Consider the following 18,010-nt stretch of genomic DNA (forward strand, 5'->3'; position numbering starts at 1 on the left):
ATGGGCATTCAAGTGAACTGTGAAAATCTTGACAGTTTTATTCCTAATAAACATTCAGAACAACAGCAAACTTCTTGACACAAGAGACAACTAAATCAACATCATCTTTGGCCCACTGATAATGATTGGCTATTTTTTTTTTCTGGGTTTGCTTTTCCAGAAATATTGTGAATGAAACTTTCAATTCTGAGACATACACTGTAGAAACCTCTCATCAAATTAACCAATGCTTTTTAAATTGAGAAGGTTCTTTATAGGTATAATGTGATTTGTAGAAATTAAAACACCAGTTTGGTCCTTTAAGTTAATAATTGCCAATTATATCACGAGTAGAATATAGTGAAAAAGTAATGCAATTCTTGCCTTCATAATCCCTTTATGTAGACGCTACGATGACAACAATTTTCAGTGCTAGTTCATGTGAATCTAAACCCACATAGATACACAAGGAGAGAGGGAACTTTAAGACAAAACTGAAGAGCACACTTGCAGAATGCCCATTTTTTTTACAATTATGCCATTCAAATAATCTATATTTTTTGCAAACCCGATATTAGCATCCTCTTTGTATTTTTATATTGCATTTTGCCATTTAACATGCTGTGGCTAACCGTGTGAAGGCTAACATCTAAGCTCCATTTTGGAACTTTTCACTCTAATCAACCTGTCTAGGCAATATGTCAATCACTTACTGTCTATCACTGTGGTCATATCATTGGTTTCTCTTCATATTGTGAAACATAGCATATAACTTTCTTCAGTTTACACGACAATGACCATGGCAGACCTTTCGCACAACTATTTCTGACATACAACCAGTAACATTAATTTGTTTTGTTTTCATATTGCCCAACTCTGCATGTGTATATATAAACTCTTCTTCCATTTTCTAATACAGCTTCACAGTAAACAGCCAATATTGTTTTGTTAAGTGCCAAATAACAGTTTAGACAGGTTGTGAGGAGTGACAGTAGCAATCTATTCTTCATAACGGCCATATTTTCCCTCCTTTCAGTCAGTTAAACACCGTCTGCAAGAGTGTGATGCCATATGCATAATTCTTTTGTGCGCCGCTCACGCACAGTCAAAGTTTGTTTATTGTGATGTGAACCTTTGATCCCTGAGTTGGGATTTTTTTCTTCCTCTGCTCCCTTCAGCATAATATGGTAGAGTCAGTGTTGGGGGAAAGCATTACTAAATAACCTGTTACTGTAGACACATTACTTTTTCCACTAACAAAGTAGTTTAACACATTGCTGTATAAGTTTTGGTACTCATATAACAGTTAACTAGTTAAAATGTTGTTACTTGTGTTAAATATTGAATTTCAGCTGAATGATTCCTTTATGCTTTTTTGACCAATTTGTTTTTGATATAAATATTAAATATATGCATGCAGGCATGAACCATTGCCTAGCAGCAGCTGCTGTGAGCAGAAGACAGGAAAGTGCTTTGAAGGCAGATGTGGGAAGAGTCTTAAGGCAGTACATTAGAGGACTGCAGAGGAGACTGGGCGACAAGTGAAAAGTGCAGATAACTCTTATTATTGGTTTGAATTTGCTTAAAGGAAATTTTACAATATGATCCTGTTACATCCAGGTTGGACACAATTGTCCACTGGTGTCAGCTCCCAGAGCAATCTGCTTGCACCGGCAGATTTACTGCGTGTCCATCCGTGTAGTTTACAGTTTAGTACAGATTTGTATGGATTTTAGAAAGCAACTTGCAAGTAGTAGTAGAAAATTTGCTTTTATACACAAAGAAATATTTAAAATAATCCCATTGCTAGAGAGAAAAGAACTGTGTGGAAAAGCCAGTCTCCTTCTTCCTTTTGGGACTCTGCTGCCCATGAAAAAATGACTTGTTACTGCACAATTCTAGCTGAATGCTGAGTCCACTCTCAACTCACGTACGGCACTTGCCTTGACTGTGAAGGGACAGGTGGGGTTCAACCATCTGCACAGAAAGGCTCAAAGATGTTTTGGCATGACGACTACTTATCTGAACAGCTTCAGATCTGTAAAAGTGCCTGTAGGGTTGGCTCATCAGAGAGCATTTTAAAAACGGCAACTTGAAGTTAAAATGGTTTAACTTTCTAGTTCAGCTAAAACCAGGGAACACATTTGGTCTTAACTTCAAAACGAAGGAATAGCTGCTTAAGCATGCAGAGTTTTAATGCTCTCTTGTACAATTGAAGAGTTTTTAATGTTTTGTATGCCACATTTTTTAATTATTGACAAATAAAAACTATGAGAAAAATCTCTGAATGTGAGACTGTTTTGTTACATTGCTTGCTGTCAGTGGCTTAATTAACACAGAGTATAGATAAAACAAAAAGAACAACAGAACAAAACGTGTGCAAAGCTTTCTTATCATATAAGCAGTTATGAAGCAGGTAACTCTGTGTTGCATTCATCAACATTACAATTGAAATACAAGCATCAAGAGTTATCTGTCAAATGATCTCTGGAGTTCTTGTCATATGGTGTAAATGGAGCTTTACATTCTTTGCATGCCTTTGAAATGAATTTCCTCTGAAGGACACCAAGATGAAGGCATTTCATCTTCTCCTGGATTGTTTGGTGGGGTTGTACCTAAAGACACAAGCAGAAAAGACTTTATGTCACAGGTCTGTCCAAGCCAGGGTGAGCTTTTAACATTCCTCATGGGCCATTCTTCAATGTCCTTAGAGGCATTTTGAACAAACAATAAAAACAGGCCAAATTAAGTGCTGTAAAACGCAGACAGTGTTTGAACAGCTCAGAGCAAACAGGCTTCCTATAAACCACGTCTGGAAACTTCGTTTAGACCCACCGAAAAAATACCGGATTGTTTTCTTAGCAGTGGAGTCTGTTCCCCCGCTACGCATGACTGGATGAGCATGACTCAGTGATCAAACAGCTCAGCCTTGACACACACACACACACACACACACACACACACACACACACACACACACACACACACACACACACACACACACACACACACACACACACACACACACAATCAATCTCAGACTGTCTCTTTTCTGCTTAGTCAAAGAAAACACACCGGCGGCGGCGGCAGCAGCGCCAGCTTACATCACCTCTGTTGCCTTGGCAACCGCTGTGACGAAAGAATCACTACATTCTGATTGGTTAAACTAAAGATACAGTGGCCCCATATCCATAATTCTCACTAATTATGTTGTATTATGTTGTCTGCACTTGATTGTAAAAAGACTGAGGCTGTACAGACTTTAGACTATTTTTACCACCTTGACTTGATATGCATGAAGTGAGAGACCAGGCAAGTCTAGTACATCTAGTCTAGACTAGTCTAGTACAAGAGACAAAATGTAAAATAAGGTTTTATTTACCCATATTTCAATGCCCAAGAGAAACAAACCACTTCAACTTGAATATGAACACATTCAACAGTTAACAAGGGAAAGTACTGTCGCTCTTTCTGGCTTCTCATGAACTGAGGTCAGCCAACAAAGAGACAAAAGAGGAAACATTTCTAGCTGTCCGGCCAAACAATGAAAACAGAAAGGGGGACAGAGTAACACACAATACATTATACTGAAGTAACTTGATAACATTCACTGTAGATACTCAGTTTTATCCACAAGATGTTTTGTTTTGCATTATTTCAAACAGAATTCATAACAACTCTCACACAAGTTATGACGTCGGTAAACAATTTCTGCTTTTAAATGACAATTAGTGTTTGGAATGTGATTCAGATGTTAAACTGGTTAGAGAATACCTTCTGTCATTGGCTACAGAGCACAGAGGTAGGGGCAGGTGTGAAAATAAGACTTTCAAATCTTTCTATAAATTTGTTTTTGAGGTACATGAACAAATTATTTTATTGTTGGAATTACTTACTTTGGACACATTCTGCTTTTTCACTGCTTGGAAATTAAGAGCGCATCACGCTGCTGCCGAATTGGTGTTTTCTCTTTTATCTCCTCTTCTGCGGCCATGTTAACAAGTTAGAGCTGCCACACCTGCAGATGCACATCTCATTTGGATGTGATGCAAGTGTTTCTCTTCAAAAACACACAGTGAAAATGACCTGTTGATGGTCATACTGGCACTATACGTCATTCACTTCTGTTTTAATGTCTGTATCTATAGAATGTGTCAGACGTGACAAAAGTATCATTTTTGTTTTTGCAATTGAGCTTTTTCTGTCGAAACTAAATATAATTGAAGATCTCATTTCATTACAAATGATCAATAAAATCAATGTGATGTGAGAGAGAGTGAGCCATTGTTTTAATTGTTAAATGTCTTCCCAATAACAAAAACAGAGGCAACTCAACCTAAGCGCATGAGACAAGTCTTCACATCCTAGCATCCTACCTTTTAATGAAGCCGCAAAGGTGTAAACAAAGTGAAGTGAAGTTACAGAAAATGAGATCCAGTTTCTCACCTGAAGAGCTCATCTCCCACAGTCTCGTCCCGTCTGCTCTGACGCTCCTCCTGAAAGGAACACAGGCTCAAACCATGGCTGCAAGGCTCGGACAGATCACAGACCGATAAGAGGGACAGAGTGAGAACAGTACCTCAGCTGCATCTTTCAGCCATTCATCCAGCTCAGTGTTCTTGTCCCTGTTGTGAACCAGCAGATCAGACCCTCTAATGATGTGAGGTGGGCCCCTTGCACCTGGCACGCACATCTGTCACATGCACACAGGCAGACTTGTATGAAAAACACACACAGAAAACTTGTTTGGAATTTCTTTTTTGTGATGTGGTTGAAAGTTGAGTTTGACCACACTGTATGTGTCCCACATCCTTTTTAAAATTGATGGATGTTTTTTCTTGTATAAAAGTACTGTTTCTACATTTCAAATGAGGCTGTACAGTGTGCTTCGGCTGCACAATTTGCGTAGTAGTCCGACCTTGCGGAAACATTTGGTTTTGGGAGTTGCAGCCACAGCGAGACATCGAAACTCCACTGACAGCAACTTTTGAGGAAGGTCCTTGTCAATCTTCGACTCCTGCAAAACAGCACATTAAGAATCTGATGGACAGTTAATTTTCTTTCTAGCATCGATTATGGTAGGAAGGACTTACCTGGACCTCCTGCTTGATTGTGACAGGTTTCAAAGGAGTCTTAGGCTCTTCTTTAGGCTGTGAAATATCTCCTTGGACTAGTTCTAAGTCCTACAGGAGTAAAACGGATGAAGAATACGTGTTGATATTAAAACATATTTGAATAGAAACTTGATAAATAGCGTGCTCTGAGACAGTTTACAGGTTAAGCCTCTAAACTACTGGATGAAAAAAGTCCTCACCTCAATGAAAGACGTCTCATCATCGTCAAAAGGCTCAATGTTTTTACTCGTACTGGCAGAAGACACTTGTGGACGTTTGCTAGGCTCCTGATAAGTTGTCCCGTGTTCTGAAGGATCAACCTTCTCTGTCTTGATGGAGATGATATGCTGTTCAGATTTTTCACTGTGGTTCTTGTGGTAACCCGACTCTTTTTTCAGGCCCACCTGTGGCTTTTTGTTGGTTACGTTTTCTTCGAGGTGGACCCGCTGCCTCTTGCTTGAAGATGAAGTATTTATAACTTGCTGCTTTCCAACCGAACTGTGCATTAGTGGCTGTGCTCGCTGGCCTTGATTATCTGAGGGCTGCTCATCAAAGCAGTCCATATCCTCAGACATGATGGACTCCAGCTCATCCATCTGGATCTCTGCTTCCATCTCCTTCCTCTTTCTGCTCTGTGGCTGCTCCTGGACAGCGTGGGAGACCCTGCGTGACTGAGCCTCTGACCGCTCTGCAAAAAGATCCACCGATGACGCCGGGGGAGTCTGGGATGTTGCTGCAGGGACTCGGTCTGAACATGTGTGTGTTTCTTTGGAGGCAGCTGAGGTGTTTGGTGCCTGTATGCTGATGGATGATGCCAGTACAGGTCGCTTTGGCTCTGACACAACAGCAAAGAGCTCGTCCTCCAAAGGCCTTGATGACAGGATGAAACAAAGATACATATAAGAATATAAGAAGGATTTCTCCAAAAAAACCTGTTTGTACTATGTTAAAAGGGACTGATTTTACACATCAAAGTCTGTTTACAGGTCTTAGGAAAGGCGACTGATAAGGTCCTTTAGGCCCCAGGAGCATGTTTACCTTTTCTTGTTGACTGGCTGAAAGAAACTGGTCAGAGTTGACTGTTTCTGCGGGGAAGCTTGTGGAGAGATCTTTTGTTTCTGAGGAGACTGCTTCTGTAGGAACGTCTTCATGCCACCGTTGGTCGTGGGCTGGGATGGCTGGGACCTAAAGCCACTGCTGCCTGCACCGGAAACTGCAAACACATGAATTGACTGATTTGTTACAGCACCACAGGCATTTGGCTGATGCTCCTATCATGAGTGAATACAAGGGACAGTTTGGCATATTGGGAAGCGTGCTCACTTACTACTGAGAGGCAGATGACAAGATTGATACCACTCTCCTATCTGTCCACTACGCCTGCAGCAGGTTATCTTAGCTTAGCATAAAGACTGGAAACGGGGGAAAAAACTAGCCTGGCTTACTAATGAACATGTTATAGCTTGGAAGTTCAACAGATTGGTGTTGTGGACTCTTGCAGTACCTACCAGAACATCCCAGAAGTTTAAAGCACATTCAAATTTGATGAATGGAGCCAGATTGTAGGAAAGCACCAATCCAATACACCAGATTGGTATTGGCACTTATACTCTGACCTGATTTAATGCATCGCTATAGGACGGATGTGACCGATCCGCATTTCCCACATATATTCCAGATCGAAGCTGTTATATAATTTGTACAACCACAACTTTAAAAAAAGCATTGTTCTCTAGGATCTGAGTCTGTAATTCATCATTACTTTGACTTTGAAAAGAAGAAGAAATGATGTGTAGGCACAGTAAAGCTCCATTGATGCTACCCAAATTCATTCATGCAGCTACCTGTCAGTTTGGACTCGGGCTTCTTCCTCTGCGAGTCTTTGTTCTCTGCAGTGTTGAACAATACGCTCGCTGTATCAGCCATGACGCACTCATCGGCCGCCTTCTGAGCTATGGGTTTGGATCCACGGAGCTGACAGGCCTCCTGGTTTTGCCTCTTCTCAGGAGTCTCCCCTACTGCCGTTACCCCTGTAACATCTCTTAGCTCTGTCCTGTGAAATGCGTATAATTACACACATCAGACGGGCTTTCTGCAACAAACAGAATGCAAAGTTTGGACAACTTTTACACATTAATGTACAGTGTGTGTGAGTGCTTGTTGGTACCCCTGTAATGGCTCTGTGTTGACTGCATAAGCTGTGATGTTCTGAGACGCTGCAGGTAACACAGTCTCCTCCACCGCCACGCTTTGTGACAGTGATGCAGTTGGTATTCTGGGATTCACTTTTGGTACCGACTCTAAACAGAAAACAGAGACAGAAACGAGTCAAAGGAAAAATGTTCACACAAGAGAAAAATTATATAGAAAGAAAATAAAGAAAGCAATTGTTACTTTTCTGTGTGGTCACTCACCTGAGTCTGGAATTAGACTGGATGGATTGCAGTACTGCTCACATGAAGCATGGATGGCAGCCAAACCAATTTCAGATTCTGTGATGACTCGGAGGCCCTTTCTATGACAGTGGGAAAAGGAAAAATGGCAGAGAGAGTTTTAAAGTGTTCAAAAATCACCGGCTTGACAAGTAAATTCTGAAAACACACTCTTCAGTACTTTTCTACAGAAAAACTGGAGTTTGCGCAAACCTTTGAACAATGTTATTCACAGCCTTTGCCCACTCTGTAGTGGAGGCAGGAAGCAGAGCCTGGGAGCTGCCTGTTGTAGTATCGATCACACAGCTCTGTGGAGACTCCAGCAGGTCCCGGGGCAGAGAGCCCTCCTCCAGAAGCTGACACCTGCCACCTCCAAAACCCACTGCCGCACTGAGGCGCTTCAGCTGCAAACAACATAGAAGAGCAGCAAATACACAACCCCGACTGTTTATCTGTTCAGTGGCAGGTCGCTTCAACCGCGGTGTGTGAAGGAGAGATACAGCAGGTCCTTCAAATCAACACTGCTACCAGCAGAATATTCACACAGAAACCCACAAATTCACTCATGTGACATATGTAAAATCAACCTAGGAATCTGCTTACTTATTATTAGAGTACATCTTGCACTTTTACACTTATTATGTCCATTTATTTATTAAGATTTGCTTTTGTACTGACACTTCTTGCTATTGTGCCGCCCTTGTGCTGCTTTAACACTGCAAATTTTCCCACTGTGAGATTAATAAAGGATCATTTTATTTTTCTGAATTCTGTGTTTTACGATTTAAGCACATTTTGGCTTTGGCGCTGTGAAAAAACATACTTATACTGGTGGGGAAAACCCTGGTTGTTTTTATGAATTACATCCAATTTCTGCGATATTAAGCATTTTATAACAAATTTTGTTTTTATTATCAAATACTACAAGCCCATCCATGTATCCTGCATTGCGGAAATCATCGGGCCCTACAGCAGGCCCAGTTGAAGCTGAGGGCCCCCTCTTGCAAGGTCAGTCTGATTGAAGGCTCAAGCCTTTAAGTGATCTATAAATATTTTAGTTATTGTAAAAGCATTTGTTCCGGGAGATATTCTTTAATGCTTTTGTACACATGCAACTTCAAACTTGAGCTGACAAAAACACACTGCAGCTGGCAGAGTTTCCTGCACACGAAGTGCAAATTCCAGTATGCCACTATGGACAAATGTGTAGAAGTCATCTTACATAAGAGGTATTTACAAACACCCATGAGACAACAGAGTTCACTTCATACTGCTGTGTTAATAAGGCCAAGCAGGACAGTACAGATGAGCCTGCTGCCCCTGATGAGGTTTCATAACCTGCACATAACCTCTGGTATTCTACATCTGTAAGCATGAAGTAAAGACACATCAATAAAATGCTGAAATGAATTAACTGATTAATTCCAACTTACTGACAATTTGTTGGTTGTAGTCAAAAGAGGCAAATACTTGTCTGCTTTCCTTCTTAATAAATAGATACTTTTTTTGCTTGCTAATGACACCATAAAAATACTAATTGTTGAAAGTGAAGTAGAGACATTCAGAATTGATGAACACATTAAAATGTATGTCTTATAAACTAAGCAATTAATTTAGAAAATGTCTCATCTAAGCTGAAAATAATCATTGATTGCAGCTCTCATGAAAAAAGCAGGCAGTCAGCGGTGAGTCTCCCAGAGGATCTCAGGGCTGCCGACTGCCTGGCAACTGACGTTCAACTGATAAACATGAGGTTCACAAGATCATGTGACTTTCCATCATTTGAGAAGCTAATGACTGGAAAAACAAGCAGGGCGATTATATAGGCTATAACAAGTGCTCATTCCATAACTCCCATGTGTTTTTGTTGTTCTCGACTGACCGACTGACGAGGATATTAACAGAGCAATCATAACTAGTCGCCTGAAATCTAGAACTCGTTATCTGGTGGTTTGCGGAGCATAAAAACAATATTAGGTTATCACAAACAGACAGACGAAGACACACCTGCTTGGCAGTGAGGAATATGAAGGTCTTTCCAGTGAAAAGCTGTTTGCGAACTGGAACAGCTCCAAGGTTAACATCCTCTTTGCTCAAGCTGGGCTCATCAAGCTCAGGGGTGAAACTTAAAAACAATGAACAGTGCAGATCAGTTAATGTTTGGTCCAGTGTGGCCTCTGATGTTCAGCTTAGTGGGGCTGTGTGTACATAAGGATCCTTTGCACAGTACCTCTCAGCTTTAGGAGGGGGTAATTTTTGCTGAGCGGCTCTGCTGAGCTCTGAGAAGAACTCTGGCTTCACAAGTGGACGACAGCACAGCAGAGCACAAATGGTCTAATTAGGGAAACAGGAAGCACATCAGCACGTATTCAGGGACAGACACATCACACGTGCTAATGAGAATACAGAGCCTAGTCCTGACCTTGATGGTGACTTTAGCAGACGGCATGACCAGGTGGGTGCAGTCCTGAGACCAGCTGTTGACCAGCTTTCCACCCAGAGCCGACAGGTCCCGAGAGAGCGATGCCTTGCCATCGCTCTCCATACATGACGAACACACCACTGGCTTCTGATGGACCACACTGAAATTAAGCAAGTGCAACAGGTTTACAATGAAAGACATTCATCTTAACTGTGAGTCTTCTTATATAAAACTGAACTAACCAGAGGCCTCATTCATAAAACAGAGTGAAGGATCCATATTTAAAGTGTACGTGTGCACAAATCTGAAAGTGGTATGCAGCAAAAAATAACTGACTCAAAACCATGTACCCGTTATAAATCCCAGTCAACCTGGAAATGTCTGTCCATGGATGAGCGACACACCTCTGCACGCCTACAGTCAATCATAAAGGGTCAATGGTACTTTTACTGGGAATTGTTATGGATCAATATTAGCGCCAGTACAAACAACACTGCTGGTTAAAATGTGTATGATAGCCTAGCACTGATCTATAATTACTGTTTGATGCCAGATGAATTTAACCGTGTGAGAGGCTTCAACCCCCCTCTCCAAAATGTCTGTACACATGGGTCAGAGTTTGCGCACAGGTGCACACGTTCTCCTGTCAATTTCTGCGTGGGAAGTGGCATACACCTCGTTCAGGCCCTGCTTTGTACATACGTTATAAATGAGAGCCCAGGTTTCAGTTACATACCTGAATTTGCTGTCAAAAACCCCAAATGTTAGATTGTCCCCTGATTTCAGGGTCACGGGCGTGTTCTCTGTCAAGCGCTGGCTGTTGACGAATGTACCATACTTGGAGGTGTCTTTCAGAGTCAGGGTCTGAGAATAATCCAAAAGAACAACTCATGAAATTGACCATCAGTCAAATGAACCATCTTTTACATCTTTCTGTTAAATTATTTACGTCTCAGTGAGAAACCTCTCCTTTAAAGTAGGCCTAAGATGGAAATGTATCCTAAGCTCAGAAAATCAGTATAAGATGAAATGGAGGCTGTGACCTTGTCTACATGCTGAACAGCTGACATTTAGAAGTAAAAATAAGACTGTATTGCTTTTGTACTGACACTTCTTGCTATTGTGCCAACCAGGTGATCAGCAGAAATACTATATATATATATATATATATATATATATATATATATATATATACACATATATATGTGCAACTACACATTCTAAGTCTCTTAAAATATGCAACAGGTGGGATGAGTACTTGTATGTGCATGACACAACACATACAACTTATCTAACTACTAAAGATATTAAAAACTCTGAACAGCCCATTTTATAGAACTAGGTGGTTCTGGGGCAACAGCGCCACCTCCTGTGCAGAAGTGCCATCACACAGGTGAATATGCTCCAAGTGAAATTATATTACTCATCTATTTGGTACATTATGAGATGGGATGGGTGACATGTTCAAATTAATAACTTGATAATCTTATTTATACAAAGTGATGACAATTTTCCTCATTCTAATTTGTGCCTTATCTCACTTTGCGTGAGATCTTATTTGCTATTTTATCACGAATTCATACCACTGACAGTTAAACCAAAGTCTTCACATCACCAGGATGTGGTGATATTAAATGAATCCCAATGAACTCAAGTTCCTGTTTGTGGTGTTGGTTTGTGTTTCTGCAGAACAATGATGGAGCAGGAGAATTAATTAGGTTTACATCATCTTTAGTGAGGGGCCTTTTGTGTAAACAGTGTCACAGCTTTGCCAATCTGATTCAGTTGCTTTTGTTATTTTAATGTTGTGTTTTGCATAAAGAATAAACTTAGATGCACAAAGTGTTCTGGAAGAATCTCTCTTTGCATCTTGATATAAACTCCAGCTACAGAGACGTGCAGTCTCCTGAACATTTATATATATTGATTTAACTGTCCAATATCTTTGGAAAAAACAACTATGAATTCTATTGGTTGTGGTACTCTGCAGAATCATGAACATACCGTAGCCCCAACATTTAAGATACTGGCTCAGTTCAGTGCACTGATAATAAACGATATGTGCTGCATGACAATCCTTTGGTGATATTTCCCTCTTCCTCTCACCTGGTCAGTCGCAGTGAGTTGAGCATGAGCCCTGCTGATAGACTGGTCGTTGGATAGGATGATGTCACAGTTTTTGCGCCCCACCACATACTCTTTAGTGGAGAGCAGATAGTGGGTCTCACCTGTGAGTGACAGCAGGTAAGTTATGGACCTTCTAAAGTAAAGTGTGTGCCAACCCTCTGTCCACAAACCTGTTTCGCTATAGTGAAACAGATTTGTGGACAGAGGGTTTACAGCTCTTGAACATATATGCACAAGAGCTGAGGGCGAAGAGCACAAGAGCTGAGGGTGAACAATGACAAAATAATGTAGCAATATATTTGACTCAATGCTTTAAATCAATAATCACTGAGTGTGACATTTAAGGGTATCGCACAACAAACTAGAAATTGGAAATACGGTTCCTGAGGAAAACTAGATCTAGCCCAGACTAAAAATATATACAGTGAACACTTTTACACTCAATTCTGACACAACTGTAGCAGAGATGCAGATGCTGGGTTAAACGCCTATTAAACAGGCTGGCTTACAGATAAAAAAAAATCAAATAAAAAAATATCAAATTTGCATTACAAGCAGTTAAGGATTTATTATACAAGACACACATTAAACTCAAAGAGCAGCAGGTCTGACAAAGATGTTTTTTTCTGACTCAATTACTTTGCCAGTTATTTTCACAATTAATCTCTTTATCTATAAAATATTTTGAAATGTGAAAGTCCAAGGTGATGTCTTCAAACGTCTTGTTTTGTTTAACCAACAGTCCAAAAGATTGTTTACAATTGCAAAGACTTGAGAAATCAGCAGAAAACATCGGCGAGCATGGAGAAGGATGGTGACATTTTTTCTCACAAAACGAAACCTACGCCACAATATTGTCACGTGACCAAAGTTCATCACATACATACGTAGACGCCGCATCAAGGGCTGAATCATACGTCAACGTCGCCGCCATATTGAATGTGGCAAAAGCGAACGGTCGGTGCGTCAGTGTATGCCGTGGTAACCTGGTGACTGATGTGTTACCCACATCATTTGATCAGAGTTACCACTTGCTCACACTAAAAACAAAGGGGGGCTGATGAATCCTTTTGTGGGCACAGTAAAGGTGGTCAGATTAGCTGAGCGGTTTGTTCACCAGCCAATGTCAGGGCAAGCTGTCAAAGTGGCTGTCAGTTTGTCCGGGCTGAGATTGGCTCTGAGGATGTTTTTTCTGGGGGGCACATTAAAGATACACAGTTCTGGACTGACAACCACAATTTTGTGCTGCTGTCACTAGTTGTGTCTGTCTTCCACAAACTGAGGCTGCACCACATTGCCAAACCGAACACTCTCCAGTTGCGGAGTGGCAACACACGGAAAAAGCTGTGCAACACACACACACACACACAGAGCAATTGTATAGATATATTTGTGTTCATCAGTGCCCCTTCTGTACAGATAGATATATGTTTTTTTAGAACTTGGCACTCTTAAGTACTCATTTCTGATTGGTCAATCGCCAAAATTCAGCGGTGTTTATTTCTCGACAGACGACAGCCTGCTCAGGAATTCCCTGACAGTCTTTGGCTAAAGGGGCAATCCCTTAATGTACCAAGCTCAATAACAAATTGCCAGCTGATACGGCATGAATTCATTCCGTCGGGGTTTATTTCTCCATAAGAACCTGCTCACATTATCCGTTACTTAACTTAAATCACTTTGTAGAAAGGCACTTTATAAAGTTCGGTCCATTCCCTTGCATTAGTTTACGGGGCAGATCTGCCTCATCCAATATGGCGGACACGCTGACGTACCGCAGGAACGGGCCAACCCGCTTGATGAGGCGTCCACGTTTATATGTCTGTGTTCCCCACTGCCATGCAGCCTCCCTCCAAAATATTATAATCTTCACTGACATTTCGGTACCAAAGCCGCAGATCCGTTACACACAACGCATGATCGACTTTTGCATTTGCAAAAGGCTGACAGCACAGTGAACTTTATCGAGGCGTTAACTTTAAATGTGTTAGCTGTGTGTTAAGCTAGCGTTAACATGTCAACACGACAGAGAAAGTTACCTGCAGGCTGCAGCGGAGTCAGTATCCACATGTTGCTGTTTTCTGCTGCCTTGTCTTTAATTCAAAGCACCAACAAAGTTAGGAGTCAAGTTAAACGAGTCAATTTACAGCAGCTATCGACTATCAACAAGGTGAGCGCGCCACCGTGTGACGCACAAACAGTGCGACAGTGATGTTTTTTCAAAATAAAAGTCAATTTCCTCATTCGTCAAGCGTGATCACCTGTTACAAACTACTGTATATTTCACCTGCACTGGTGCTCTGACAGCGGAAAAAACAGGCTAAAAAACAACAGCAAACAAACGTTCCAGTGATGAAGTACTAAGTACATTTACTCAAGTACTGCAGTGAGTACTGTAAGTATAATTTTAAGGTGAGCATTTCCAGTTTCTACTACTTTATACATCTACTCCACCACGACTGAGAGGCAAATATTGTACTTTTTTTATACATTACATTTGTTACTTATTTATGTAATAAATAAATAAATATATGAATAAATTGTATCTATTTTTGATCAATATAGGAATTTATTGATCCCTTAGGGGAAATTCACAAGCTATTTTAACGTAGCAATAATTCTAATCTAATAATATGAGAATACTTTTTTACTTTCATTTGAGTAGAATTTTGAATGAATCACTTGTACTTCTGACAGAGTATTTGTACAGTGTGATATTGCTACTTTTAGTCAAGTGCTGATCTCTCATGGGCGCAGCTTGTAGAGCAAGCAATAGAGCAATTAAATAAGGACAGTTATTGAGTTATTGAACAAAACCAGAAATTAGACATGCATTGGATATATATTTTTATTCAGTCTTGCAACATCAACCAGAAAAAATCCAAACATTCAGACAGAGTCATCAATAACAAACATCAACACCACAACGTTAAAATGTAAATTATACATATAAACAGAAGGAACAGATACTTCCAGTTATTTGCAGATTTTGTTAAAAAATTCAGTACAGTTTAGTCTTTCACAGACCTTGCGATGAAACAAAACCATGGTCCCTATTTATTGAAATATACATAAAAATAAACGTCACATACTGTTATATTGCTTTTTTGTTGATTTCTGAACTCAAAATATAGGATCATTGTCAGATTTCCATGGCTGTCCTGCAGCTGGTCTGAGGCGGCCTCGTCCCCAGAGACATGGTAGTTTATGATTGACTCTCATCACTGCAACACTTGTGCAAGAGTCAGGTTTACGGACGATCTCACACCAGTCTGGATAGTCCACAGGTTTAGAGCCACTGTAGGGAAGACCAGAGTCAGAGTTTGGATGCTACATTTGAATACTTTTTGGGGGGTGACTCTGAATTTAAAACAAACTCACTGGTCACAGCATCCCACTCCAAAAGGCTCCATGCAGACACACTGGTAACAGTCACTGGTTATCCAGCTCTCTCCTATGCCATAGACCTGTCCCATGTGTTCACAGCTCCCTGAAAATGAAAAATATCGTATGGCATATACAGCGTTGGAAGAAGAACTTAGATCCTTTAACTTGGGTAAGAGGAGAAAATAGTGTTGCAAATTAATGTAAAATATACTAGATTTCAAATAAAAGTCCTGCATTATATAAAGACGTCCCTTTCATACTGTTTCACAGTTTTGTATATTAGAATTGTATTATTACTGAGGCATTAAGCAGCATTTACATGTAATTGTTGCAGCAGGTCACATCTATTTGGCTACTGTGTGTGTTTTTACCCCTTGAAAAAGAGTGTTAATGATCTAAGTAAGACTAACCTAGTTTAATAAAGGTTGAATAACAACAACAACAACAATAATAATAATAACAATAATAATACATTGTTAGGATGTTCATCATATAATTATGTATCATATTTCATAAACCGATTCTATGTTGTAAAAATGTATTTAATTACTTTCAACAAGAGCCTAGATGAAACACTGCATCTACACAAATACATTTACACACACACACACACACACACACACACACATACAGTACCTTTAGTATTGAAGAAGCACTCGCCACTATTATACACAGACAGACATGGTACACTGGCACTCAGGAACAACAGCAAAGCCAAAAGCACTCCTCCTGCTGTGTTTGCCATTGCTGAAAAAATAAAGTGCTCAGTAAAGAAAAACGGAAAAAACACCAAAAATATAACAGTATAGTATAGAAAAATTCCAATCTTACCTATTTCCACTATGATATAAAAGCCTTCCTGTGCAGTCTTTCTTTTACTTCTTCTCTTTCTGGTGCCCTTGCTCTCATTCACCCTCTTGTTGTTTTTCTCCTCCCTTTGGCTCTCTGTGTCTTGTCTTCGGTGCCACTCATGAACTGATGCACTCTCTCCCTGCGCTCACATATTTATACCGAACCAGCACGTCTTTATCGCTGCGCTCATTTCTACTTCTTTCTTCGCTGCTATTTGTCCACCCCCCTGCCCTGACTCATTAATTCACATTCTATATGTGCACACACACATGCTGTATGCAGATGTACACAAACACAAGCATTATTATTACAATGTTCGTCATTCTCCCTCTTTTTACTGCTTTGCAGGAATTGCCCTAGAGTATACAGTGTGCACTCTTTCAGATAACATTTGTCTCATTGGGTGCCATTTGACCCTATCAGTAGATCTCACTGGTGACACCATCCATAGGACAAGCAGCCAGTGGCCTATTGTCCCACACAGGAGCTGCATGTGTGTGAACCCTCGACCCCATGCTCTACATCCAGAAGCATCTGTACTTATTTTTTTATATGTTTAAAAGCACATTTAAAAAAGGCCAATTTTTTTTTTGTTTTTATTGTTAAAATCTAATATCATTCATAAAGCAGCGGTAGAGGAAGTACTCAGAGCCTTTACTTATGTAAAAGTAAAAATGCCATAGTCTAATATCATACAAGCATATCATTTTTTTAAAGTGTAAGAAAATAAGAAAATACAAAGAATAAGAAAATAACTAGTATTATGAATAAATGCAGTGGATGAAAAGTATAATATCTCTGAGGTGTATTGGATTCAAAGTAGAAAGCAGCATGAAACGTAAATAATAATATGTCAACATTGTTCTTAAATACAGTGAGTTGAGTAAATTATTTCATTTTAAATTATTTTCCACCACACTATTGCATTTAAAAAGAGATCCAAAGGGTGTTTTTGATGACAACTAATGATCCAATTCATTAATGCACATCAGTTGCTTAATTCAATTTCATGAATTTCTGTTCATTTCTGTTCATGAATCATCAAGCCAATTACAAGATTCTTTCCATGGTTTTACATGATTCACTGAACTTAAGCTTAATTTTCCTGCTGAAAGCCTTGATGTGTGTTTGCGTCACTGTGGGGTTTTTGGTTGGGAGCAGGGAGGGGGGCATGATATTTGAAGGCCTCTTGGTTAAATTTGAGGTTATTTTTGTGTTGGAGGATGGGTTTCAGTGTTTTTCCTCTTTGTGCTGGGAGCTGTTTGAGTAAACAACCCCGAAACGTCTGATAACACACGCTCATGTGGACACGGCCACGCACGCACACACACACACACACACACACACACACACAGATTTGTTTGTAGATTTGCTTGTCACTTGAGGAGATCTCATTGCCTAGAGGCTCAGTCTAACCTTAACCTATCCTCAGTGAACACACAGTTCATTTTAGCTTCCACTGAGCCTGAATTTGCAGCGACAACAAACCGAGGACATGCATTAGGCAATAGCTTTAAAATCAAAAGGTGAAACTGATCCTCAAATGTGACTACAGGTCAGATGAGCTGCATGGATGCACACAGGGGTCATACACTCAACACAGACGCCCTCTAGTGCTGGCACTGTCCGGACTTTTTTCCTTTTAACTCCTCTCTGACATCCCCACATTTTCCACAGATTGCCTCAGATGGTTTCTG

General features: G+C 40.3%; 2 protein-coding genes across 2 annotated transcripts; both read right to left on the reverse strand.

Annotated features, from left to right (window-relative positions):
• Positions 1–104: 104 nt before the first annotated feature.
• Positions 105–14,255, reverse strand: nbn (nibrin). The gene is made up of 17 exons (XM_041942192.1): positions 14,114–14,255; positions 12,054–12,175; positions 10,684–10,811; positions 9,948–10,107; positions 9,756–9,859; positions 9,533–9,650; positions 7,739–7,929; positions 7,508–7,608; positions 7,261–7,393; positions 6,938–7,146; positions 6,132–6,306; positions 5,294–5,963; positions 5,073–5,162; positions 4,898–4,996; positions 4,559–4,672; positions 4,426–4,475; positions 105–2,594 (listed from the first exon to the last, which is right to left on the reverse strand). Exons 1-17 carry the CDS (start codon positions 14,142–14,144, stop codon positions 2,561–2,563), a joined length of 2,529 nt encoding a protein of 842 aa, XP_041798126.1. The 5' UTR covers positions 14,145–14,255; the 3' UTR covers positions 105–2,560.
• An 877-nt stretch (positions 14,256–15,132) lies between these two features.
• msmp2 (microseminoprotein, prostate associated 2) lies at positions 15,133–16,417 on the reverse strand. The gene is made up of 4 exons (XM_041943400.1): positions 16,293–16,417; positions 16,098–16,208; positions 15,456–15,564; positions 15,133–15,372 (listed from the first exon to the last, which is right to left on the reverse strand). The coding sequence occupies exons 2-4, from the start codon at positions 16,204–16,206 to the stop codon at positions 15,198–15,200; spliced, it is 393 nt and encodes a 130-aa protein (XP_041799334.1). The 5' UTR covers positions 16,207–16,208; positions 16,293–16,417; the 3' UTR covers positions 15,133–15,197.
• Between the last annotated feature and the right edge of the window lie 1,593 nt (positions 16,418–18,010).

Source organism: Chelmon rostratus, chromosome 8, assembly GCF_017976325.1.
Source record: "Chelmon rostratus isolate fCheRos1 chromosome 8, fCheRos1.pri, whole genome shotgun sequence".
In the NCBI taxonomy this organism is placed as follows: Eukaryota; Metazoa; Chordata; class Actinopteri; order Chaetodontiformes; family Chaetodontidae; genus Chelmon; species Chelmon rostratus.